General features: G+C 39.3%; 1 protein-coding gene across 30 annotated transcripts in view; it reads right to left on the bottom strand.

Annotated features, from left to right (window-relative positions):
• KCNMA1 (potassium calcium-activated channel subfamily M alpha 1) overlaps positions 1–26373 on the bottom strand; it is a 470776-nt gene extending 444403 nt beyond the window's left edge. For 27 of the 30 annotated variants that reach the window (XM_032191466.1, XM_032191467.1, XM_032191479.1 and 24 more), the window contains exon 1: positions 25281–25727. In XM_032191466.1, coding sequence (XP_032047357.1) covers positions 25281–25589 — 309 coding nt within the window. In that variant the 5' untranslated portion in view covers positions 25590–25727. Of the gene's footprint in view, positions 1–25280; positions 25728–26013; positions 26170–26189 lie in introns of those variants that run through there. The other 3 variants (XM_032191476.1, XM_032191474.1, XM_032191475.1) reach the window with 3 other exon arrangements.
• Between the last annotated feature and the right edge of the window lie 1421 nt (positions 26374–27794).

The following is a 27794-nucleotide window of genomic DNA, read 5'->3' as shown; positions in this document are numbered from 1 at the left end:
TAGAGCAAAGTTGCTGTCCAGAACTCCTTACCTTGAATTACACAAGAATCTCCACAAAGTATACAGGAATTGTACATTTAGTACATGATGAACCAGGCTATGAAGACACTACAAAAAAGCAGACATGTATCACCCATTACTTTGGCTGGCTAAAGCTATGAAAACAATCTGTTGTTATGACAGCTGCAAAATCACCCCATTACTCAGCTCTCCTCTCTCAGCTTCATGTCTTTCTTTGCCTTGTGCACACATCCATTCACATGTGCCCTGCTACAGTGGCTAACTCCAACAAACCTTCTTTTGGTATTAGCTGGGGTGTTAGCACTTGTTTGTTCCAGCCTCCCTCAGAATCAGGCTCACACCAACCTGTCACTTCCAGTACCAGCCTGCATCCTCAGTGGCACTTCTGCTCCAGCCACTGCCTTTTCCTTCACCATCAAGTCTACCCATTGTCCCTGAAAACTTCCTTCTCTAGGGTTGATCACACTCCGCTTATCGTACACCAACGTACTGTTCTCATGCATGTCTCTCTGTTCATGCAATTGCCTTTAGGCATTGGGTTAAGTCAAAGTCACTGGAACTGGCAACAGCATCTATAGCATCAGATATACCCCCTCCCTAGTAGTATTATCTGTCCTTAATTTTGCAATTAGCAACCGAAGAAATTAAAGGATTTCAAAAGCTGGAAGGATAAAATGAAAAGGATTTTAGAGTATAAAACAGTAATGAAGGGAAAGGACAGAGAAGATGGCAACCTTCAAGTACACAACAATTACTCCATCCCTTTAAGCACAGGCTCCAATACAGTAACACACTGTACTAATCTAACATGTAAATTCAACTTGTAGTATTATTTAGCCTGCTTTGTAGGCAGTTAAATTTGTTTCTTCACAACTGAATAAAAGTAAATAGGCAATTTCATAGCCACACTGTAAGATATCTCAAAGTGTTTTAGAATATTCATTAGGCAGCTCTGTAAATCCTGCATTCTGCCATTCTTCTGATCACTCCAACAGGAAATGCCATTCTGTATTAGCTGACACTTCTGCAAAGTGAATGTGAAATTGTATCGACAAACCAGTCAGTGCAAATCTGACTCAGTGTTATCTCACAGTTTAAACAGCTGTCTCAGGAGCAGGGCAATAAGAAATCAAACGAAAAGCAGAAGTCAGGATTTATTTTCCCTTTAAATAAGACTCCAACAAACCAGAACTTCATTCTAAGTTCTCAAGGTGGTCCTATATGCTTTGGTGCCTTCAAAATGTAGATCTTGTACATGCATCCAACAAAACTATAAGCACAGTAAAAACACTAAGAATTCTCCTCAAAAACACAAATATCTGTACTTCCTGAGTTTACCCACAGAATTATATATATAATTAATTCTTGAGAATATTTCAAATTTTTTGTTGTACCTGTTTTTTAGATTGAGTCTGTGCTTATAAGCACTGATTGTAAAAGATAGCATAGTAATAGATTATATATGATGATATTACAGTCATCAGAGAGACACACTGCAATCCTAAGCTTGCCCACCTGTTGTACTTGGACCTGCGTAGTTTTGATTAACTTAAAACTTTCCCCTAAAAATGCACTTTTGATTTACTCAAGTAACACTATATATATACACACATGTATATATATTATATATAATTTTAATGGAAGGAAGATAAGTCCATGAAGGACTTAGGAAGAATGATGGTTATGCAACACAGTCAATTACGCATTCAAGGTGTGCTGTTGTGGCTTTGTGCATGTTCAAATACAAGATTGCTCTTGATAGTGGGTCAGTTCTGGCTAATGCACTAAACACTGAGGAGCTTTTAAGGACTGGAAAAATATATCCAACTGAATTTGTAAAGCAGAGTTATAAAGTTCTCATTTCACTCTAAACAACTCATACTTGAAATTCAAAACAAAGTACAGAAGTTTAGCATTCATATACCATTTATCTACCTAGAAGATCATAGAAGATCGGGAAGCAGAGGTACTCCTGTGAGCCTGTATGCTGCAAGCCTTTCACATTGGCATTGACACAAACAACTCACAGCTTAAGTCATTATATCAAACTGGCAATTGCAAGCAAGCCAGCTTTTCACTACCCGTCTTCATGTTCACCCACTGCACTTCATCCTTATTACTAGCTAAGGGAAGTGCAGAACATGCATGTGGTTCAAAGCTAAGAAACGCCCTCCCAGGTTCCTGCATGGAAGCCATAAGCGTGGGTTTCTGGCATCATAAAAATGTAAATATCAGAAATAACACCACATTTAATTCACTGGACATTTATCTCTCAAACAAGTAACTTGCCACATAAAGCTGGTAAAAATAATGATTAAGATGCTTTTTACAAATACAAAAAGTAATACTGAATAATGTTACTAAGATAAGACTCCACAGACCGCATTTTCTTTGTGATCTTGCTTCAGAAAGATTATGCTTGCTATGTCAGAATTACTGTTGAGATTCCACTAAAAATAAAAAAATAAAAATGGGATCTCTAAACCATAAAATCTTTGAATATCATCTCAGAATATGTATTATGGACCCAATTAGATAAGATTTTTCCAGTTAGGATTTGGATTCTCTGACATCTTAGTACACAATAAACTCAATTATGCAGGATTTATGCATTATACCTGAATCAGTACCCTGAAAGTCTTCAGTATGGACACTGCACTTACCCAGGTTAAAACATTAGGATTTCAAAGTAAAGTTAGCCATAAACCAGTAGGTAGACTATGACAAGAAAAGTATGTGTGTCACTGATACATGCCCTTACAGGGTAAATATTTTTCCAAAGTGAATATATATTGGACAGTTTATAAAGAGATCCCCAACTTCAAAGACACTACTGAGGAGAGGAAAAAAAAAAAAAAAAAAAACTGCAGTTCTCAGGCCTTGAACTAACATCTTGCAGTGGAGCATAACCAAAATATGGGTCTGAATTATTTGCCTTTCCTCCATGTTGAATCACATGTAACTGTTCTGGTAAACAGCAAGCTTCATTTAGGCAGTGCCAGCTGTCACAGGGCAGCATTACAGAACAGCTCCCTGGGCTGGGCACAGCCACAGCAGAACATGTTGCCCAACACACCATATTTACAGAGGGGTGGAGACGACCAGAACATCCTACCTGTGCCTCTGGGCTTCCTTTATTGCTAGGATACTCCTGCAGGAGTGGAAATTTCCTGCAACATCGAATGTTGGTCACCAGCAGAACGTGGTCAAAATGTGCTTACTTTCTTGAACCAGATAAATATTTGCGGTAATTTTGTTTTGAACCAATTAAAGATCAGTCTGGGTACTCAGACCTCAGACTTCTTGTTTTCTCAGTATAATTGTGTGTGGTCTCATAGCTTCGCTTATAAAAATTCACTTCTCGTTCTCTCATTAAGTCAGAGGAGAAGGGAAAAAAGCAGCTATGTGTCTCATGACAAGTTCTCAATTTGATCCGATTCAGTCATATGGTCCTAACACCTCCAATTACGACTACATTTTCTCTCTCTCACTTAAGCAGTTTGAGTTTTCCATTGCAGCCTCATCTCAGCCTGACTGAAGCTGAAAAGCCCATTCATGGTTTCTAGGCAGAAACAGAAGACACCATGAATGCCACAACTTAATTCTGTTTCACGCTTGGTATGATTTCTGCATGACACAATGAATGAACTATTATAGATAACTATAAATTCCAAGGCTGCTAATATCCCAGAAATTAATAATTCATAAAAAATGAAACTCCAGTTTTACAGTCCAGTTTTACAGACCCAGTGCTGAATAATCTGTTCATTTGCAAACGTACACCAGAAAGATAAACAGTTTCATGTGTTCATACTTCTGTACATGCAAAGAATTTGCCATGCTACAAGTGTTAAAAGCATCAATATTTTATCTCTGTCTCTGCTGCAGAACAGCAGATGCTACCATCACCATGGGAAGTAGAAGAAGAGATATTCATCAGCCATTCTAGCACTGTGCTGAAGAGCCAGTTTCTAGAGGTTCAGAATACTTGCAGATCCACAATTGAAGCTTCAGTTTCAATGCTCAGAGCCATAAAAGCACTTGGGACCATTTCTGTTATTGACTTAGACAAAATGCTTAGGAATACTGAGGTGTAAATCTCACTATGTATTTTCTACAAAGGCAGCATTTGCCTCTACATTGTGACCCAGGAATTTCCATGCAATAGTACTCCACAAGGCAGGTTTTTGAACAGACACTTTTTTTTACTTAAGATTTCTCTACATCACCAGAAATACATATATATATACATATATATATATAATTTACCTTTCATCTCTTAGCCCACAATGCTTTAAAGATTTGAACCATGCACCTAAGTAGGGGGTCAGGGCTTTATTCGATATTTTCAGTCATTCCACTTACTTTGTCTAAGCTGCACTGGCATTAGATCCACAGAAATAGATGTAAATACCATACTGTAAAGACTATTACATAACTCTCCAATTTACCAATTGCCATAAAATGTGATTGTTGAATCAATAGGCATACCTGGCTTCCTAATTACATTGCTTCAAATTAAAAGCAAATAAGGTATTGACATTTATGATTAGTGGAGGAAAAAGACACTGATGCTTGTAGTTCAGCATGGGATCACAGCTGTGGCACATTTATCTGCTTCAATTAAAACTCCAGTCACCTCATAATGCTGAGGTACCAGCAAATAAGAGCATCAGTGTACCTTGGCATCAAACAGGTTTCTCTTCATTCCATGACATCACACTACTACAGTCCTAATTTCTAAATCTTGAACACCATGAAGCAATTTTCTTCATGCCTGAGCTTTGGAATTGGCATATGTCATTCATATTTACATAGCTCTTTCATTAAAAAAATAAATAAAGGGAAGGCAGCAGTACGAGGAGAATCTCAAGGGTTATAAAGGTGTCATTTAAAAAGCTGCATTTCCAGGAGATGTACAATGACTACATAACTGCACCTTCCATTTATAAAAAGTAAATTTCTTATTCCTTTGGTGAATATGAATTATCCTCATTTTACCATATGTGATGTTTCGTTTAGTATCCCAGGCCTGTCTTAAAAAGTGGAAATTGCACAGCAGTCCACTAGTCTTCAAATGATCTAAAGAAACAAAACTGGCAATCTATTTAAGGAACTGTTTTTCTAACACCAGGGAGAAATATTTTGACTTTGGATAGAATACAAAATTCCCACTGAAGTCAGTGAAAGAAGTGTTTGGATGATAAACTGAGACCAGTAATGACGTACCTCAATCTTTTCCTATTTATATTGGATCAAAAGAGACCAGTGGACACTTGCCAAGCAAATGTAAAAACGAGATTTTGTAGAGTAGAGTAGTTTACTGCAGGCTATCCAAGTCTCCCACCCATCATTGCAATTCGTCATCCTGAATGATGTGGTACCCACTGTTGTTTAGTGGTGGTTTTTTTTTGGTGTGTGTTGGTGGGTTTAGTTTTTGGGTTGTGTTTTTTTATTTTATTTTTTTAAATTATTTTTAGGGGCATGGTTGTCCTTTCCCTTCTCTTCATCTTTTAAGACGAAACTCATTTACCATTCCACACCACAAAGGTTCATAGTAGCCATTCTTCACTCCCATTCTACTCAGTTTTTTATCTGCTCCTTGCACCAGTAGCAAGACCAAGAGCTGCTAAATTCCTTTGTATAGTGCAGTTTTTCTTTCTATTAATAAGGCTGATGACTGCAATATAATTTCTACTACTGCTGGGTTTACTGAAGCCTGAGAATGTTTTTAGGCCATTCGCTGTGCCCATTCAGTACACTGCCTTCCCTTTACAAGGCTAGAGCATTCTCGACCCTCCCACACAACTGCTGTATCCTCCATTTTCTGCAATATGCACATTCTTTGCCTGGGTGATTTTATACTCTCTTAAAGCATAACCTAACTTCCTGGCACTCATTTTTCTGTAGGCAGATTTTATGTTATTCTCTTCTCTTGAATAAAGTAGCATAATACACGCAATCAGAAAAACAGATCCAGGAACAGGAAAGAGGAAATGTGATCTTACTCACATCATGTAGACAAAGGAAGCCTCCACAGAAGCTGAAGGGTTAGAGTATACGGCACATGGACCACAAAACATATAGGGGTGCAGAAGCAAAAATGTTTTGGAGGCTCTTACATGGTCAGAAAACTAATCTTTTTACTCTTAAGCTCAGCTTTCCATCAAAATCCAGAATTGGCTTGTTTCCTAAGTTCATTCACAACTTTCAGTGTATATATGTACATTCATGTTTATTATAATTTGAAGCTTCTTGGGAGAATTCATTTTGAGTAAATACCTACACATACCTAAAGTCAAATTCATGTTGACTATAATATTCTTCACTCCTCTTTCTTTCCTGGAGTGCTTCCATGTGCTCTTACACAGCTGCTACACTCCACTTGACTGATGATTTTCACACCTATACACATATTTTTCTGGAGATCTACTGTTGCCCAGCTGTTTTACTAGCTTCTTATACCTAACTAATACACTGAAATTTCAGCGACTGCTGTTGCATTCAATTTGCGTGTCTTGCGTCTATATTTTTATATCTTAATGATGTTGGAATTCCTTAACGTATTTCTTAATAGGGACTCTCCCAAACAAACAACTATAGCTACAGAAACAAAATTTTAGACACTTCTCCTAAACTTACGGGAGACATCTTTTTGTTTCACTAAGTGTTCTTCTAAGGAAAATAAAGAAAAATATGAAATTATCAGATCTCAATATGAATTCTCAAAAATAAAAAGATTCCCCACATCATACAACTCTCTATTACACTCTGGGATCTTCACTGCTGAAAATAAAACACCAAGTCACAGTATTTCAGGTGCTATAGAAAACCAGTGTCTGTAAGGCTTTAGTACTTCTGTTTTTCTTCTTTAATTATTCATCTCGGTGGCAAATTTCAGTTAGTCTGAGAGTCTCTATTTAAAGAGATTTCATCTCTGGAAGCAGTCTACTCAGGAAATCACAAAGACACTCACATTCTCATGTTTTCAAACTCAATAACCCCCTTAGAACTGTTATCACCACATTTTCAATACTAAAAGAATTAAACAGCTGACCTTTTCAAATGCTGGAATTTCACTTTCATGATAAACAGCTTTGGACCTGGAGTATTCGTACTAGAAAGCCACCAGTCCTGGCCCAGGATTTTCTGAGTTTAGGTTGAATTCTTGGAGTGGATTCCAAATCCCTGTATTTGGATATCAGCCTTTGGCACTGGCCCATTTCTATCCATAACAGTAATAAATTATGCAGTTAAGAATTTCATACTGATTTAAGAACCTCAACTGCCAGCAACTTCAATACAAACAGAGAGTTCTCAGAACATTATGGAACAAGTGTTTCAGCTCCAACAAGATCAAAGCAATTTAAGTTCAAGTTGGATTCCACTAAGACTACTTGCTATATGCATTAAAAAACAGGATGGGATAACATTTTTGAACACACCATGTTACTTCAGTTCAGGGATTGTGTCATCTCTGTTAACCTCCACCTCCCAGGAAAGACCTCCAGTCAGCCAGCCCAACAAAGACAGCCACTGACAGAATGCTCTGACTGAAAGTGACACAGAGCTGAACTTCAGATTGAGAACCGTCATGTAACGTCTTGTAATCAGAAGACTTATTTTACATTAGTATCATAGTAAGACTTCACACTAACGTGTCAGGAGGCATAACTGAGGCAAATTATAAAAAAAAAAATACTTGATAACTCTTTTGGCAAAGTAATATACAGGCTGACAGGGAAAATGCACCCAAGACTAGACAAGATCTCCATAACCATACACTATAGTATCACAGTGACACACCATCTGATTCTAATTCCTATGCATGCATTAACACAAACTAGTCACCCCCAGGGTCATGATATCATTAGAAAAACCACAGATGGACTAGCACTCAGTCTTGTGCTGGCATTAAGTAGTACATTGTAATGTATTTCTTGAAGAAAATAACAGATCTATGTGATACTCAAAGTAATCCAAAAATGACATAGTAGAACCAGGTATTTGTACCAAGCCACAGAATGGCTCTTAACAGAAGAAATGGAGCACAGGCAGGAGGTGAAGACAGGATAAGGGTGGGTAAGCTAAGTGACATTTGGCTGAACAAACAGTGGGGATCGTCTGTGATGTCAGAACTATTTCACTGGAAAATGGCTTCGACAAAAGAGGAAAAAAAATAACAACTGTTTAGCCAATAAAATGGAAAAATAAAGCTGCTAGGAAGTCATGAAGTAATATAGCACAACTTCTTTTAAGGCATCTCTCAGTGCACTATAATTTAGATGAAGAATAAAAACACAGTAGAAAAGAAAGACTAAATCTGCACTCATCTAGTCTTCTGAATGGTTTCAGTTGCATGTTTGCCAACTGCATTTGCATAAATGCCACACACACGAAGATCCTGAGACCTCAAAAGCATTAAGACAATAAGTCACTCTAGGTAATGCTGTAAAAAGTTAATTTTTCAGAGGCCTCTATGCAAGTACTGTTTTTTCTAAAAATTCAGAGGGAAATTTTACAGTTTCCAACAAATACTTATACAGCACTTGCTTGTGAAGTATGATTAGGGGCTGTGATAACATAGTACACTACTTGTCTGCCATGCAACCACATCTAGAAGTTTTAAGAATTTCCTTAAATTGCTGTTTTATTTGAAATGGCCAAAAACTATTCTTGATAGCTTCTAAAATGAAATTCCACCTCTAACTACTCTAAGAGAGCAAACTTTTTTTTCTCTCTGCTGCAACTATCAGTATATACAACTATAGTAATCTTGTTAGCCTTTTTTTTTTTTTTTCTTTAACATCTAGTCAGGAAAGGATAAAGTAGAAGGCTTCTGTTTTATCCATTATCTGGTGACCAAGCTATATTTTAAGCATCTACAAGATTAATGTTTACTTCCTAACATGTTCTGTAGCAAGAGTTTATCTTCCAAACAGAACACAAGGATTGCATTGTACAGCACCAAAGTAATAAGAAAGTAATCTAGATAAATAAAAAATGACTTAAGGTGCTATTCATCTCCAATACTGAGCATTCACAGGTTAAATTGAAGTCAGACTGCAGAATTTCAGCACGTTTGGAAGCCCAAGATTTCAGAGCACTTTTAAACTGCAAGATACTGCATATCACTGTTGTACTGATCAATCAGCTCCAATCCTTCCTGACCTAAATACATTTCCAGCCTAATTCAACTCAGCCTAAGATGACCAGTGGAGTACTCTTGATGCTTAAGAAGAAGTAAATATATGAGGGTGGGTGAATAGGAAGCATCACCCTCCATAGGAAGCATTACCCTCCCATATATATTGAAAATAACTATTTCAGGCCTCTCTTTGCAACAGGGAATAGTCTGAGATATCAACCTATTTCTCATGTAAACATATATAAAGATCACTAAAACCTCCCTGACTTCTCGTAATCAGTCTTGCCAAAATCCTGCCACAAACCAGGAAATATAAAGTATACTCCAGAGGCAATGGGTCTCCATGTTCTGATGTTCACCTCTGGAAAAAAGAAAACAATTTCCAAACATGGAGCAATAGCCTCTATGTAATTTATTGCCATGCATACCTCAATCGATGTTAAGAGAAGAAACTTCAGATAGTATGAAAAAAAAAAAAAACACATTAGAGAGCTAAATCCAAAAACAGTGTGCTGAAGAGTTAAGTGAACTATACAGACACCAAAAGAGTGTGGGAATGAAATGTATGAATGCACCAACAACTTGAAAAAAAAAAAAAAGTTAACATTCAACACTTTCTTTTCACAGATCAGCTGTGTCTGCAACGTATATCGCTCTCATCTTGCAACTTCTTACTTTCATTCCAGTCTTGAAAAGCTGCATTAAAATTTCCCAATGGGCTCATCATTCTGCAGGTTTGCCTCTTACAGCATATTTCTGTGTTTCTGCTATAATACCAATTTCAAAAAAAAAAAAAAAAGTTCTTAACAAATCAACAAGGGTATGAAAACTGAAGAATTATTAAAAACCAACACAACACATCAAATGGTTGACCACAGCTTTTATAATTGTTTAGCTAAATCCTTCCTTATTGTCCAATTGATTTCAAGGGGGTTGTTGGAATTATATCCACAAAAAGAGAAACACAAATTGCATATTCTTGTGTGCTTTCCACAACCTACTGCAGACATGAAAACAAGCATAAAGCTCATTTATTCTTATAAAACAACACAACATGAAAACACCTAACTTTGATGTAGTTGTTAATAAAAGATTTAGTCATAAAATGCATATTTTTGTATATTATATATAGACAGAATTTTATAACTATATCCTAGGAATGGAAACATTCATAGAACACAGCTAGGCAGATAACCCAACTGATGGATTGCATAGATTTTCACAAATTGACAGATTTGCTTCTACCTTGGAAAGAGCTCCTTGCAATTATAAAAACTTGTTAAGACAATTATTTAAAGAAGAATCTGAAGAAAGCTTAGTTTGTGTCAATTCTTAGCCTCATAGTATGAAATATTTTTAAAAAGTCAAATATTTACTTGCTGTCAGAAATGAAAAAAGACTTAGTATCACCACCTTTTCCCTTTGCTGGGTATATAAAACCCTGTTCAACTGATAGTTTTGTAAACATACAAATTTTGGCATATTATTATTTATTAAAAGTGAATTTTAGTGCTCTCCACTATGGGAAAACACCCAATTTTCTGCCAAGCAACCTAGAATCTTTCACATGTCAATTGGAAACTCGGAAAGACAAACAAGAAATTCCTTCTATTCTTTGTAGGAAATACTATCATAATTGTGTGCGCGCTTTGTTCTTTTCTTTCCCCAAAAAGGTGAAACTTACACAGTAGGCAGAAAAATAATTGGTGGGTGAGGATGAAATTTGACTTAAAGGCAGCTAATGAGATTTCCATAAGCCAGATAAAGTGTACTCACTCAGCTCCTAGAGTTCACAAGAGCTCTATGCCCTACTTCCCCCATTTCTTTTCAACTCATGCCAAAAGGCCTAACACCTGCTCTGCCCTCATGAAACTTGTCCCCAAAAACTGCATTATCAAACATACACTCCGTAACACAGTCAATGACATAGAAATCCTGCCTAACTTGTGCCATATATGCCAAGTGCAACGTATATTAATGAACCCTGCCAAACTACAAACACAATCTTGAACCTCTTCATTGACTTTTCTTTTCTAATCTAATTCACTTCTTCCCAGTATTTATGCTGTTTACCTTTTGCATGCCTTCCAAATCAGGTAATACAATTCAATTTTTACAGTCATTTTTTCATTCCTATTCCCAGTGTTGCAATGAACTGCAGAGAACTTCAAGAACAAGGTAATTTGGGCAACAAGAATGTCTGCATAGACATTCTTAGAAAAATATAAATTTCAGAGTGAAATTGAGTTAGCTGTATACTTGTGACAATTTTCATGTTGGATAATAGCTTTTCAAGTGTTAAACAGTTTCACTATTACTCTGAAATAGTAACCTAGTTTCATTTTCATTTCAAAACAATTCAATACATTTATTTTCAAACCAATCCATACAGGGAATTCTATATCATTTATGAAATAGATTAAATACGTGTGACTTAATAATCACAAAAAAAAATCTACCTTATTAGCAATACAGCAGAAAAAAAGAGTTTCCCACACAGTATTACATGAACCCTTTGACTTATAAAACATGCTCTAAACAAACAGTAAGTAACCTAACACAAAGATCAGTCTTCATTTGTGATGTGCCACAAATTACATTACAGGTTATATAACACATTGTATGTTTATTCTGGCTCAGATTCTTTCACCTGTTCTTCTCCCCTGGCACTGCTAGCACTACCAGATGGGTCCATTTTAAATTTAATTCATTTGCCCTGTCTCCTGGGATTCCAAAGAAGTAAAGCACTGACAAGAGTCCTGGTTATTTCCTTTCTTGGATACAAAAAAAATAAAAAATCTAGGCAGCTATTTTCCTTTTAAGAACAGAATACAGCATTCACAAATAAATATCTGAGGAGAACGTGTGGTTCAAAGCAGCTAAAAATAGTCCAATCAACAAGCATATGCTTAACTGGGAACCTTCCTAGAGTCTAAGAGTAACATTATTCTTTAGTCAGTGCAAATGGCTCAAAAGCCATTTTATTATGGCAGTGGAGCAAGCATATTCATCACTGTCTATACACAAAGTGAAAGCCATACACACTGCATACCAAACTACACAGATTCCCTTCTTGGCAGTCTTCATTCCCTCTATCATGTTACTTGTCAATTCTTTCAACCAAATCCTGCAACACATTACAATTAAATTTTCATTTCATCCAAAATAAAGACTTTTTAATTCTTTCACTATCTCTTTCTGAAAGTTTTAACCACCTGCAGTTCCTTAAAAAATAGGAAATGCTGTAAGGGACTTGCAAGCTGTGTTTCCTTTGCAACTCAGACAAGTAGAGCAAGTGGATACTAATGAAGTCATCTTATCTTGATTACTAGGTTGCTTTACATGGACTTGGGCAAACCAGTACTTCACAACCCCCCACCTCTCCTGTATCTCTCATTATCTACACAGAGAATGCACGATGCAGAGAATTGCCCCTTTGTTAAAACCAGCAATAGGATAGTAACTACACCTGCAGAACTACAATATTTTTCAGAAGTAACGTTCAGATTCTCCCTTGGGTATTTTGATGTTTCAGATGGACTTTTCAAATTGCTAGGTTGAATTTGAAATATACTATGCTCCTTGTATCAAGTGGTACATTTTAAACCGCTATCCCGGAACCCTAACAATTAATTTTCCCACTCGCAGAAAATACTATAAAAATACCACAAGCCTTTCAGACCTATAAAAGGAGGTTAAATGGTGTAGAAAAGCCAACACAGCACAGGAATGAGTTTTGCTTCAAATATATCAATAAGAAACACAGACTGACTTACAAACAGTGCTGCTACCTCTCCAAAGTCTGTCTGCATAATGGGCATGGTACATCCCTACTATGTTAAAACATTTACATTAATTTTTTGCTCTTAATGTCACAGAATCATATAAGAACTTCAGGTTTTCACCTTCTAGTGATATGCTTATGGGTTACAGATTCAAGGCTATGTGAACTAATCAAAAACCTGATGCAAGAAGACAAATAAAAATAACTTATAATTAAATTCTGAACAACTGAATGATCTTTCAAATACTTAACATGAATGAAGCATTGCCTACAGAAGAACCTGTACTGAATTAAAACATGAATTTTAATTATTTTAATATAAAAAGGAACTAAAATTTAAGTTGACTTCAGTGTTTTTTTAAACTATTAGAAATGAGCCCAAATATACCAAAATAACCTGACCGAATGAAAACAGACACCAAAGAACCAATACAAATGTAACTATGGAAATGAAGAACCCTCTACTTTAACTGATATTAATGATTAAAGCACTGCTATAATATTAAGACAAACAATTTTTGGATGAATTGCCATCACAGAGCAGATTTCCATTTACTTATCACAGTTAAGTTCATCAATTTAAAAAGACAGATGCAGATTCAACATTGTTTCTTAAGGAGTTGAACAATAGCTTGGTAAAAATCCCACACTTTAAATGATGCCTCTACTTGTTTACAAAACGACATTTTAACAGACCTGACGAAATACAAATACACACAGGGGAACCTTTACAATTCAGTTTACATTTCCAGAGTTTTTTTTTTTTTTTTTTTAGAACTTTTACCTTTAATTGAAACTGTCATGACCTTTCTCTCCACTTCCTTTAAAAGTTTTTAGAAGTAAAAACCCCAGAGCTCAAGTTTACAGTGACATGAAAAGCCCTCTGAAAACAGCTTGGACACTAAGTTCTATCACCTGTTATCTCAGTCCATAATGCTTTTTTTTTTTTCTCTAGGTTAAACATGCAACACCTGTTTAAAAACAGTCTGTCCCAAAACAACTCAATTTCTCCTCAGTCAGGATATAAAATATCTTCATCCATACCAACTTCATACACCCTTCAGAATCCTCAGAAAATCAATAAATAAAAGATTATTTTAGAATATTTACACTGAGATGGACCAGTAGTTCTGTCACAGCCCAGCACCTGTGATACTTTAAGGCAATATCAGGTCATCCAAAGTCATAGGTCTTACCATCATCTTCACCAACCTGTTGGTTCATTCTCCCATCTGCAGTAGCCTGCCAGGGTCACAATAGCCAAGGCACAGAAAGAAACCCATGAAAAAAACTGAACTCCAAAATTAACATTACAGCACAGCAGAATAAAAAGAGATCTTTGGAAGAGCAATTGTAGGAAACCGTACATATATTATAGTGATTTAAAAACAAAAATCCCACATCAAAAAGAAAGGAAAATAAAGCCAGAAGCATGCCAAAAATACTAACGTGGTGTTTTGTTTTGTTTTATTTTTTTGTTTTGTTTTTTTTCTCCTAAAAGCATTGTCTAAACAGATTAACTGCACATTTGCAAAAAAAGGTATATTAAAAGAACATAAGAGCTTCACGCTATCTGTGCTTCAGTATTCATACCCTCAAGGCTAGTTCTGGGGACTGAATACTTGTTAGCAGGTGCAGTGAGTGTACTAGGTATGCTGGAGCTCATCTCCCTACATAGTTTCACCTGAAGGCAATCCTCTTACCAGCTCTAGAAAAACTGGAATTTACTTTTAAAAGTGCATTCCTTATCTGGCTAAAACATTGAAATGAACAAAGCTACGTTCACCAGAAGGACATAATTAAATTAATACTTCTATATATAATAGAGTAGAATGTCTATTGCAGTGATGTCTAATAGTGAAATCCAACTCACTTTTAAAACTTTTTGGTATTTGAATTTCACCCATGAGATCCCTTCTGCTCAGCAAATGCACCTAAAAATGCAGTTAAGGATCGGGAGCTATTGTTGGTTGGCAGTCACAGCCTGTCCTCAACACAGGTCTGCTACCTTGCAGAGTCTTCTTCCACACTTTACAGTTTGGACTTATTAGCAGTGTCAAACCATGACCTCAGGATGATAAAGCAAGTTTTATAATCAAAAGCACTGCAGCCAGAAAACACTTAACTTCCTCTGCAGGATTTTTTTTTAAAGTAGTAAATGATCTAACTTTGTTTAAACAGACATTAGAATAGATGATGCATGGCCTACATCACTTTAACTTCATATGAAGCCATAAAGTTGATGTAAACATAACATCACATGGCTTAAACACCTTCACAGAATTAATCAATCATACTCTAAACCAAATTCACCCCCTCCCACCATCTCAGGACTGCACAAGTGAAATATAAATGCTGACCAGCCACTTCACACTTTACCTCCCCCTCCCCCCCCCCCCCCCCCCTCCCCTCCCCCCTCCCTCCCCTCCCCCCTCCCCCCCCCTCCCCTCCCCTCCCCCCCCCCTCCACCCCCCCCACCCAGCCTGCCACCCAGCCCACCACCCAGCCCAAATCCACACAGAGTATAATCTGGCCCACCTGTTGACAGGACACAGCAATGCTCTATCTGATCACTAGTGAAGGATTTTGATAATTAGTAACCCAAAAGCTTTCTTTCTTTGCTGTATGCAATGCAAGCCAAAGTATCTTTGGGCTGTTCTATACTGAAATACTACCTATTTCAAAACCTATAGTTCTATTTTTCCATGTACTTAAAACAAACACAGAAGCTCATAAAATACTGAATTTATTTTGTTGCTTGAAAAGTAAGTAAACATTTCACCCTAGAGGTTTAAGTATTTTACATGTCTACAAAGTATGAATACACATCCTCTCATTCAACCACTCCTTAACAAAAAAGGAAGGTTTCTGAATAAACTTTCTAGTCAGTTGTAAGGACACGTTACTTTTGTATGCAGATGGCACAGGACTAGGACTAAGATCTATTCACCCAACCATTAGCGTTTCTCACCTGATGAACACCAGCCCAGACTGTACTTTTGCATGTACAGTAAAGTTTATGTGCAGTCTTATTAAAATCACTGTAGCCATAGAAACAATAACCTGTTCTGAGTACTCCCCATAATTTTAATATGGGAGCATGAAAAATTTGCTTCTTACCTATTTTTAGTGAAGTTATTTCTTAAAAAAGCAATTGGCTTGAAATAAGTATTTTTGTTTAAGTGGTGTGTATCAGCCTCTTACATAAGAGGCCTGTCTGAATTTAAGAAGAGATTGGACTGTGAACTTAGGCACATGGTCTGAACTTTTGGGTAGACCTGTGCAGTGTCAAGAGTTGGACTTGATGATCCTTAAGGGTCCCTTCCAACTCAGGATATTCTATGATTCTATGATTCTATGATAAAAGAACCTCTGAAATCAAAATTTTTATTCAGACCTTAAAAATAAAATAAATTTTGGTGTGTAATAAAGTGTTTTGTGCAAGTGTTGACTCATGTTCCACATGCTGACCTGAATAGCTGCTGTATGAGTTTTCTTTAAAAAATATTCATAATTTAATAACAAACATAATGCCATCAATTGAAAATCAAAAGATTTGATCTCAAAACAACAACATGTTTTTTTCTTCCACTCCTAGAATCGCATCTTATCATTCAACTCAAATATGTAAAGGTTTTCCTACAATACATATCCTTATGTTAATATGAAAAATTTATCATTTAAATCATTCAGGCAGAGTCAAATCTGAACACTTTGGATGGCATTTGACACTTTCAGTAAACAAAAACTTTGTTATATACTTATGACACATTCCAAGGATGCAAGTAAAATGATTTTTTGTGAATAGGAAAAAAGGGGGGGGGTATTTTTTTAAGGAAAAACAGATAGGGAATTTGAATTCTGCTTTTATTACTCATGAAAAGACAACATTAAAACTTATACGTGTAAGAAGGTGTCAGAGGATGAAAAGGAGCATTTAAATCAAATGTTGTATGGCCTTAAACCAAAGGGAAAAAAAATCCTAAGCATATAATCCATATCTCTGTAAAAAAAAAAAAAAAAAAAAAAAAACATAGACGATAACCGTACCCTGCAGACAGCAGAAAAATAAAACTGTGGTAAAGGACCCAAAGTATACATTATTGCTGAAAGCCTGAAATGATATGAAGATAATGTGAACATAGAAGCAGCTGTTCACTGTTTCTGATGCTGATGGAATCAGAAGCCTTCAATATAAATGCACCTGGAACAGAAGACAACTAACGCAAGAAGCTGGTAAAAACTTCCCACGTAGTACAACCAATTTATCTGATGTGTATAACCAGAGCATTAAAAAATTGCTTTGTGCAGAGAAACATTAGCACCACACATAGACAGACCGTGCAGTTTTCTTCTAACTAGACTGTGCTTTGATTCCAAGTGATAAAAAGAAAATGGCAAAAGGAAAGTGTTTTTGTGTTTGTTGTTGTTGCTGTTGTTTGTTTGTTTGTTTTTTCTTCAGTTCTTAAAAGCCACAAAGAGTATATCAGCTTCCTCATATAACACTATTTATAGTAGGGTAACCTAGAAAATGTAAAAACATGACACAACATTGACCTGTTGACTGGCAAACTCACCATCAAAAAACTGACAGCCAGTCACTGCTGGTCAAAGGATTTGCCAGGATATTTGAAAGCTCCTGAAATACTCTACACTAACTATGACTGTTGTTACAGGTCAAAGAAGCTAGGAACCTGTTTCAAATAATCTGCACAGCAGAATACCAGTGTATAATCTCTACTAAAATGAGTTTAATAGAGTTCATAATATGGAGAAAAAGAAAAGAAAATAAAGATGCTAAAACAAATAATCAAATACAACATGATTATTCACTTTATTTTTGTAATATAAAGGCCATCATTTGCAAATTGTTTTTTTTTTGAAGACATATCTATAATGTTTCTCCCAATCTTAAAGTAGAAAATAAATCCAGCATCAATACTGCTACAGTTGCTCTCATTATTAATAGCACATTTAGAGTGAGTCACCTTTTTAGTTTAACAAGTAAGAGATAACACATTACATAAGAAACTAAAAGATATCGTGAAATTGATGAAAGATATCAAAAAGAAAATGACAAATATTTAGTTAGCATTTGCTTGGACAAAGGGGAACAAATCTGTATTGTAACTGTATTATTAGGTATATAAAAAGTAATTAAAAGTGCAGCACAGAAAAGCTGCATCTAATAGTTATTGTGACAAGCCTCTCAAATTCTAGCCCAGTTGTTTTGTTATGTTACAATTGTTTATTATGGTACAGCATGTCTCAACAGCCTTTCGGCTAGGTAATGAGACTTGTCTTTTGTTATCCACTTTATGTTAGCAGTTCTGATATCTATGCTTCTATGTAAATTAGGTGGTGATAAGGGCATGCAAAGGGATTTCCAGGACTGCAAATGCATCTCTGTCCTGCAGGTGAGCCACAGGGCAAGGGACCTTTGCCAGTTCCATCAAGTGGGCACTTACTGTGTCCCTAAAAAATACCCAATGCTTGTCCTTGCACATCAACTTGCAGGAGAGATGCCATGAAGAGATATTGCCAACAGTTCAAGCATACAAATTTTGATTTCCAAGAGCAGGGGGGCTGGAAGGAGGTGCAAGTCTTAACTGGAATGGAAACATACCTTGTGTGATTTTTAAATATTGTTTCTAATGTGGAAATCCCAGACATAATGGCCACAAGCCAAGTAAATATATGTCTCTACAATAAAAGAAAAAAGCTTTTAAAAGCTTAAAATGTTAACATAAGAATCGTTTGGAAAAAAAAAAAAATATATCAGATTCATCTAGAACACTGTGAACATCTAGGCCCGAGTCCAAAACCACTGAAGTTATTAGGATTGTCTCCCTCTATTTCAAGAGGCTTTGGATAATGCTCTCAGTTTCTGTAGCTCTGAAGCTGACAAATATATGCAATATATCATCTCAAAGCAAACTGAACTCAACACATGTCAGTGACAGCACATTCATTTAAACAGAACCACGCATACTATATATGGGAATAAAGTGTTCCTTTCACAGATGCAAGCCTGATGTATTCTCAGGCTATTAATACCATCAGCATTCAAAATGGGCCTTTCCTGACCAATGCATCTCTGACAGGCATGGAAGACAGGTATCTTTCTTTTTTCATTTATTCATGCAGCTATATTATTGGCAAAAGTGCTAACAGCAACTCCTACTGCATTGCCACCTTCTTTTGTTGCCCAAGAAGACCTATGTGCCACAAGGAGTACTTGCGTTTACAGACCATGAGGTTGAATCTGGAAGGTGTACTTAGCCCTGCATAAAGTTGGTATAAACTCTGCTCTAGCCTTATGATCTCATAGGGTTTGGCACTGTCCTGTCACAGTACAGGCGCAAGAGTTACACCATAAGCACTCAACCGTGTAGCAGCATCTGAATCCAGGACAGAAACAAAGCATATTGAGATAGCTTTTTCAGTTGTAGTGCATTTATTTTTATCTCTGAAATTATGTGGGAGAGAAAAATATTTTTTGACTATTAACATCCACACATGCAATTTTCCAGCAATCTTTCCCTTAGAAAAATTCCACCTGAGTTGTATTCACAGTCCTTCTTAGACTTCCCACTGACAATTTGATAATCTTCATATATGTGAAATATATAATTATATGCAGGGTTACTATAAAGTACTTAATAGAACCCAGCGAATACCCCATCTTCCAAATTTTATTCTTCCATCTGACTAACTTCTCTGGAACTTCTGTCCTTCCTTTAACGCTAGAATGCATCACTGCTTCTGAATGAGAGCCTCATCTTGCAGAGGAATTATTACCAGCCAACCCTGAAATTCACATAAACTTTCATCAATGTGAGCTAGATTCCACAGAATAGCAGAGCCAATCTCTGCAAATCCCTCTGGGGGGAACAGTGACCATTGTTCTTCATTTTGCCTGCTGACTAGAGATTACTGCTGCTGCTTGAGATCTGTCTCAGGAAGGACACTCAATGACTAAGATTCGCAATCCACCTTCTTGCAACAGTACAGGACAGACATGGAACATCACTGCTTTTCTAATTATAATCGTTAGATCTTGTCCCTACAGAGATTATACTTAGGACCAGTGTTCTCTAAATTTTCAGTGTTTCTGTATCCACGGCTGTAAACTGCCCTCATTCTGTACCAGAAATCCCACAGCATCAAAACTGTGTACATAGATCATTGTTACTAAAAAGCTTTTTGTTCCCTATTACAGACATTTCTTCTGTTGTGCTAAACTGGAAAAAAATGTAAAATCTAATGGTTTCCAACCACCATCTACAGACTCACAAATGTGTGAGAGTTGCAAATTCTTTCTGAGCACAGATTTTTCTCCTTAAATGTATGCGTTGCAAAGCCTTGAGAATAAGTATTACACTGCATCAAAATAACATTTCTGTCAAGATTGTTAGGTTTACAGATTAAATCCTTGTCCATACATTTTCTTTCCTGCATACATAACCAATTTTATCATGTCTTTATAAAATGTGAAATCCATTACGAGCTCCAGAGAGCTGGAGCCTTCTATTTCACAGGAGACCAGCAGTGTGGCAAACAGCCGCACACCCCTCTTCATATCGCTGTCTCGTTCACTTGTAGGAACACCATCTGCAAAGAGCTGCAAGCCCCTCTTCTCCCAGTCCTTGACCTCTCGAATGTGCTCGTGTCTCAACTGGCAACCTGTCCGGTGGGACGCTCACAGGGCGCTTACACACAGACCACCTGATAGCCATAAGATAGTAATGTTCCCATTTCTCGAGCCAGATTGAGCATGTGACTGAAGAGTGAAATGCTTAGCAGCCCACTGATAATCTCTTGAGCCTCCCAGTTGTTCATGCACTTCTGTTCAGTCCATCTTCGAGAGAGTCGAGGTGAGGCTTCCAAACACAGATTTACGTGAAGGTATTTCCAGCACTATCCCCACACAAGCACCTTCTAATGTACTCTCCTACTTTTCTGAGTATATGGTGCCTGCCTTGTTTTTAGATTGTTTCTTTATTTTTATTTGGAGAGGAGATTTACTTCAGTACTGTTACGGAACCAACAAACCTAGCTATCAAAGAGACAGTGTGGCCGAAACACTTATTCTTTTAGGGAAATCAGAATTTTTTCCATTTACAAACTTCCCCAAGCCTGGGTGAAAACGCTCAGCTTACCAAAGAGGTCTTCTGCAAACATTGCTCTTCCAGTAAAACTTCAATTTTTCTATTGACAACAAACAGCAATGCTGGTCAGTTTCTACTGACCCAATCTAGCACCGTGTAGTTTATTAAACTTCCCAAATACATAGACTAATATCAAAGAATACTATTGTGGCTTGTCATTTCAGGCCAGTAACTGCCATCTATAACCAAGGGACTTCATTTGATATACAGATGAGTCCTGGATTATGTGGAGAAAAAGCTCTTCAACACTAAAATCATGCCAACATAGTGATGTTGACAGGCATAGTGATGCAGACAGCACCTAGACTAGCACCTGCCTTGAACACGTAAGGGGCACACAGGTACCACCTTGGGGAGACCAGGAGCAGTGGTATAGGGTCCAGTGTGGCAGTCTTCAGACAGGTACAGTGTGCACATTATGCTGGACTTCAGCTCCTCAGCTTCAGGAGCTCTCCTGCCCCAAACTTATTGTTTCTCATTTCACTGCACCTTCTTGTTTAAGAGATTGTTCAAAGCCAATATACAGCATCATTAAGGTTTATGAAAATTAAAATGCCCTTCAGAAGCACAAAAAATGCAGAAGCAGATCTATAACATCAGAAGAAATACAGATTGTACAATAACTATTTAGCTACTGTGTGTAACTGCAGACTTTATTGTGCTTTTTTATTATTACTTTATTTCCAGAAAAAAAAAAAAAAAGAACAACTAATTAAGTTGCTCAGAATGAAGCCCATTGAATTTGAATCTCGTGTTCTACTTTTAATATACAAACAGGAATGAGTTGGTCAAGGGACAAGGACAAAGCAAGCAGAAGACAAGTTCTTTAACAAAATCTAAGTGTTTCTTAAAATGCAGATGTAAACACTGACAGGAAAAAAAAAATCTTTTGTTAAATCTCCACAAAATCACTGTAGTTATTTTTGCAAGAATTACATTTAAAATTATAAACCACATTAAGTAAAGTAAAAGAAGGGCTTCAACTGTAATGACTCACATTACATGAAACACTGATAACATAGGTCAAGATTTACATTTTTCTTTTCAGCATATTTTAACAAATGTAATCTCACAAAGGAAGCATGGAGCATAAAAATTCTGTAACTTCAGCCATCATTGGTACTATATGATTAATATTAATGTTCTGTTAGTATATAGCGATATAAATTGGAATGGAATTTCAAGGCACAGTGCTTATTTTTATTAATGGAATTCTATTACCAGAAGTTTTAGTATTCTCAACCTACTGTATCTTGGCTTTATCTCCAAAAAAAAAGCAACACTACTAAAATTTCATACAACAAAGTGTTAAACAATTTATGCCACGTTTTTGAATTCCAACCTGAAATTCAGTGAGTTAAGGAGGAAAAAATATTCTAAATTCTTCTATGCAGCCACTAAAAAGGCTTACATCCACTAAATAAAGTTGGCCATGATTGCTAAAACTGAGAAATGCAATGTGGAGACTAGAGTATAGCAAGAAGGAAATGAAATTTTTGCAGTTCCTTGCAATAACATATATGGATATAGGTGTTAGGATAGTAACTCTGTGCCCTCTTCCTTTTAATATACATGAGCTATCCAGCAAGAAGCCAAAGAAAAGATATATGAAAAAGACTTCTCTTAGCTCACTTGCTGGGACCACTCTTTTGATGAGAGGATGGTGGACACCCCAGCTTTGCTACAACCCACAGAGTAGCAGAAGAAGCAGCACAGGTAAGGAAAGGTCCTAACGTGAAGAAAAATTCTTCAGTTCCACAGCAGGAGGAGCTACTTCTCATAAAACTGCTTTTGCTAGCAGGTCCAATATAGTCAACGGAGTATAAGTGTGCATTTGCATTTCTCACCTGGGCATCCTTGCCCAAGTTACCATGCAGCACAAAGTGGGTGTTTGGTAACAGCCAGGTGTAAGGAATTTCTAGTTTTTCCTTCAGTTAGCCTTCATACCCTAAATAATTTTGAAAGTGTTCTGCACTAACTCATGGCTCCTTACACACACAGAATTCCCTCCAATTCCCCATTTTAGCATGGACGGAATGTAGGATCAGCCCTTGAAAGTTCTTATTCAACAGAGGCTTGAAAACCCTTAGAAGTGTAACAGACACTCTCTAGAAAGAGACGTCTATCTCCCCCTACCTGCAGAGCCCTCTATCCGCCTGCCCCAGGGCGTGATACTCACGAATTTAGCTACTTCAAGTCTCGAGCATGGAATCAGCTCCAATCTTGCTACCCCACATAGCTGCCGTCTGTCAAATCATTCAGACTGGAAGAGCTGGAACCTGCTGGCAGTATCTGTTATTTAGCTAATGGATACATTTAGCCTATGAAACTTTAAGGACAATTCAGATATGTTTTTCTGTATTGGTTAAGAGAGAAATGATCTCTTTAACCATGTCTCAACAGCTATCACACCACTTAGACTCACCAAGACGCTATGCAAAGGAAGTCTGCGCAGAAGCCTCTCAGCCCTAACTTCTAGTTAGCTCAATGAAAGAAGCAGTAGGTGATAACCTGTAGGATTTTCTTTTTCTTCAAGATCCCTTACAGCCCTTGCAGATTTGTCCCATCATGCAGTGAGGAAAATGCTAAATATACATGAAGGATAGTAATATACAGAGGATGAGTCTTAACTACTCCTCCATTCTCAAAAAAAAAAAAAAAAAAAAGTCTTTTACAGTTGTAGGAACTGGTATTTTACAAGACATTTATTATTACAAATTCATTTGAGCTTTGTCATCATACCTGGCTAATGCATCTGAAAAAGTTCAGGCTTCGTTTTGAGTAAAATTAAAAATGTCTATAGAGAAGTGATACTGCCTAGAAGGTTTCCTGCAGCTTAAGGTTGAGTTAAAAGCTTTGTATTTTATACTGTATCTCTAACAACCTCTTCTTCCGTAGATAGGCCAAGTTCCTTGCCAGTGCCCTACTTTAAGCCGCAACAGAGGGGTTCTTTCAGGCAATCCTAGCTGGACACTCACCTAGCTCAACACAAACGCACCAACAAAGTACGGTAACTTCTCACACTCTAACTCTGTTTCTGGTTTCCCTAAGTGTCAGATCCTTGCGAAGCTGGGTTATGCGCCGTATCAAGCCTGTTTAGGGGGAGGGGACAGGAGAAAGGGGAAGACAGCTCACTGTACGTCAAAGCAAGCCAGCAACCTAGCAACCATATATTAAAAGGTGTGTGTGTTTTTGTGGGTGTCTGTGTGCCAGGAATAACTGAAGCAGATATTATTCCATTTGTAATCCAAAAACTGTGAAAAGGGAAGGGGAGAAACTCCAGCTGCTAGTCTATTTTGGGGTCTGTCAAAATCCACTTTCACAAATACAGAGTCTTAACGCTTTCTATCCCATTTGTCTTAAACAAAAATGGAAGTCTGGACCTGAGAGGATTCTTAGCCTCGGCTTGAAGTGCCTCCTTCAAACCAAAAGGCAACCTTATTTCATGTACCACAATTTCTTCCAGCTGGTAACATGCAAAAATTGAAATAGTTGAGAGGTTGCCGCAAAAATTTTGCAATTGGATTAGAGGAATACTGACCTAATGTCTTTCCTGGGAATTCATGGTACACCTCTGGATATCAACACTTAATTCATGAGAAAGGTATGTAAGAGATTCTCAGGGAATGGAACTAGCTTTGACAAGATTTACTTGAGTGAGAAATTTCCCTTCTTAATCTTCCCCAAGTTTCTCACACTGTAGGAGAACCAAGAGTTTAGCTTGGCACGAATGCGTTCCCACCCTACGCGATCCTAGGGGGTGCACACCAACTTCTGAACCACACTGTTCCAACGTGCCAGCGCGCACATCGCCAAGTGGTTGAGCTGGTCCCAGGCGCACCCTCACTGCCACCAGACCAAGACCTGTGTGCACCCCTGTGAGGGCTGTAAGGCACAGAAGAGGCTGAGGGGCACCTGTCTGTGCTGCATCCAGTGCCTTGCTCCCCAGCCACGCTCCCCACATTGCCCCAGGCGACCCCACTGGAGCAGCATGCTGTCAGCCTACACCAGCCGTGTGGCACCTCCTGCGCTGCCACCTCGCTGAGGTGTCCTGGGATACGAGGCTGGACTCCTACTCCCCCTCCTCACTACCACCACTGCACCAGACCAGCAAAAGCAGCAAGAAGGGAAGGGGAGGGAAGGAGTGGGGAGTTACCTTGCTTTTGACCCCGCAGTGGCAGCAGACAGTCCACAGGTACTTGAGGGTCCTCCACAGCAGGATGATAAACAGTCCCCCAAAGAAAGTGACCATGGATGAGGCGAGGAAAGCCCACCACATGCGCTGTCCGCGGCTATCGCAGGGCACCTCCATGGTCACCGGGATGATGAGCGCATCCATCTTGGGCACATTGACGGGGGAGGAGGACGAGTCTGTGTTGAGATTGTTGGCGTTGATATTGTTACTCATTCTAAGGCCGCCGCCGCCGCCGCTCGGGTAGGAGCCGCCGCCGCTGCCATTTGCCATAGCTAACAGCGAGCCGGGCGCGCAGGGGCTTCCGAGAGCTCCTCCCGCCGCCAGCGCCCCCCAAAAAACCCATCACCAGCCATATTGCTGCCGCCGCCGCCGCTGCTCAGCGGGAAAAGGAAAATGAGAATAACGGCAACAAAAAGCCAAATCAAAACAAACGACCCGACCGAAAAAAAAAAAAAAAAAAAAAAAAAAGGGAAAAAAATAATAAAGAAAAACGACCGCAACAATCCCCGGGTCCCTCTCAGAGCCGACAGGCCGGTGAATTCCGAGCGTCCTCCTTGCACGGCGAAAATAATATCAACAAATTAAAAATAATAATGGAAAGGTAGTCCGCTCCTCCGACTCCCACCCCTTCCTTCTCCCGCAAACACGGCCCCCCCCCCACCCCCCCAAAAAAAAAAAAATCAGCCACCACCACCACCACAGACTGATGCCTCGGAGCGTCTCTCCAAGCTACCCAGCGCTGCAACCCCACTGGCCTCCGCGGGGACCGCTCAGCCTCCGCCGCGGATCTTCCTGGAGGTGGTCTGTTATTATTGTTATTAGTCTTTAACTTGTTATTAGCGATACTCAGTCGTCCCCCCCCCCGCGCACCCTCCTCCTCCTCCTCCTCCTCCTCTTCCAAGTCCAGCCCCTTCCTCTCGTCTTCCCCCCTCGGTGCCGGCGGCAGCCTCCTGTGGCTCCTAATTCATCCTCCGCTGGCCCAGCCGTGCGTGTGCCGCCTCCTCCTCCTCGCCCATCCTCCAGGAGCTCCCTCCGGGCCGCAGGCTGCCGCTCCCCCCGGTACCCCCCCACGGGCGGAGAGAGGCGCCGCCGCCTCCCGCCCCTCCCTGCCGGGGGGAGGCGGCGATGGAGGCCGGGGGGCTCCGGCTTCGGGGGGCTCACGGCCCCCCGCGGGGCCGCCGAGGCAGCGGCCGGGGAACGGGGCTGCTGCCGGGGGGGGCGGCGAGGCGGTGCCCGAGATGCTGCCGCTCCGAGGCGTCCCCCCGGCCCGGGCGGGCTCCGCAGCCGCGGAGGGGCGGGGGCCGTGACGCGGGGAACGCCCGGCGCTGCTCCCCTCAGCGCTGCTACCCCCCCCCCACACACACACACCCCGGAGCCCAGCTCCCACCCGAGCTGCTCCCCCCGGAGCTGGACATGGCAGGGCCGGGGGCTGCGAGAGGGGACGAGGGCGAGCGACAGCGGGGGGGGGGGGGGGGGGGGGCGCGGGAGGCGGGTGAGTTGCAGCAGCAGGTGCCCGGGGATGCGGGAACGGGAGGGGGGATGCTGCTGCGGGCAGGCGTTGGAGGAAGCGGGGAGCGAATAGATGGATATAGGGGATTTTTATTATTATTATTATGTTTCATTTCTGGAATTGACACGGGGAAACGTGGCGATCGCGCCGCGAGTTGCTGCACATCGCCAGAACGTTCCTGAAATTAACCCTTAGGGATTAAAGCAGCGATTTGCCGGGGCACGCTTTGGGAGGGGGGGGGGAGAGAGGGAATCCAGGGAGAAAATCTAAGAGGGGGAGGAATCCAGCAAGAAAATCTGGGTAGTTGTCTCCTGCATTTATATTCACGTATCGACTGTAAAATTTGAGATTAATCATTTATAAATAAAATCTCCCCTTGGCACATGGTCTGATCACCGGTTGCCTGCACCCAGTCTGGTGCAGATCCTCTTTTCACCCTTCCCTGGTGAAATGCAAAAGCCAGCATTTGAGGCGTTTCCCCACCTGATCCACTCACTGCTCGTGCACAGGGCCACCATGATGAAGCAATCATCTGTTAACCTTTGCCAGCAGTAGTCCGTTTTGGCATCTGCCACAGGTCTGTTTATTTTTGTTTTTTAGTTAAGTGTTGATAATGAGATTTTATGAGTTCTCAGGGCTTTTTATGGGTCTAGCTAAACCTCTCACCTCCACTTTTTGATGTAATTGCAACACCATTTGACAAACTTTGTAGGTTTAGCATAGTATATTGCTCCAGTGTCCTCCTTCAAGAGGGGGCTTCATTCTTCAAGCATGGACTCACAGAGGCCTCCGAATAGAGAAAGCACTAGGCAGTAATATGGAGGTATATACAAGTGAGAAAACACTACATTACTGTATCCCAGGGGAAGTCAGATGCTCAGTTACATGGTGCACCTGAAGCAGCCTGCTCCCAGGGGACTGTTGTAAGAAGAAATTAAGTAGAGGATTTCTAAATGCAGAGAACA

Source organism: Aythya fuligula, chromosome 7, assembly GCF_009819795.1.
Source record: "Aythya fuligula isolate bAytFul2 chromosome 7, bAytFul2.pri, whole genome shotgun sequence".
Classification (NCBI taxonomy): domain Eukaryota; kingdom Metazoa; phylum Chordata; class Aves; order Anseriformes; family Anatidae; genus Aythya; species Aythya fuligula.
The sequence above is the reverse complement of the archived record's forward strand: the minus strand, read 5'-3'. Positions and strand labels throughout refer to the sequence as shown.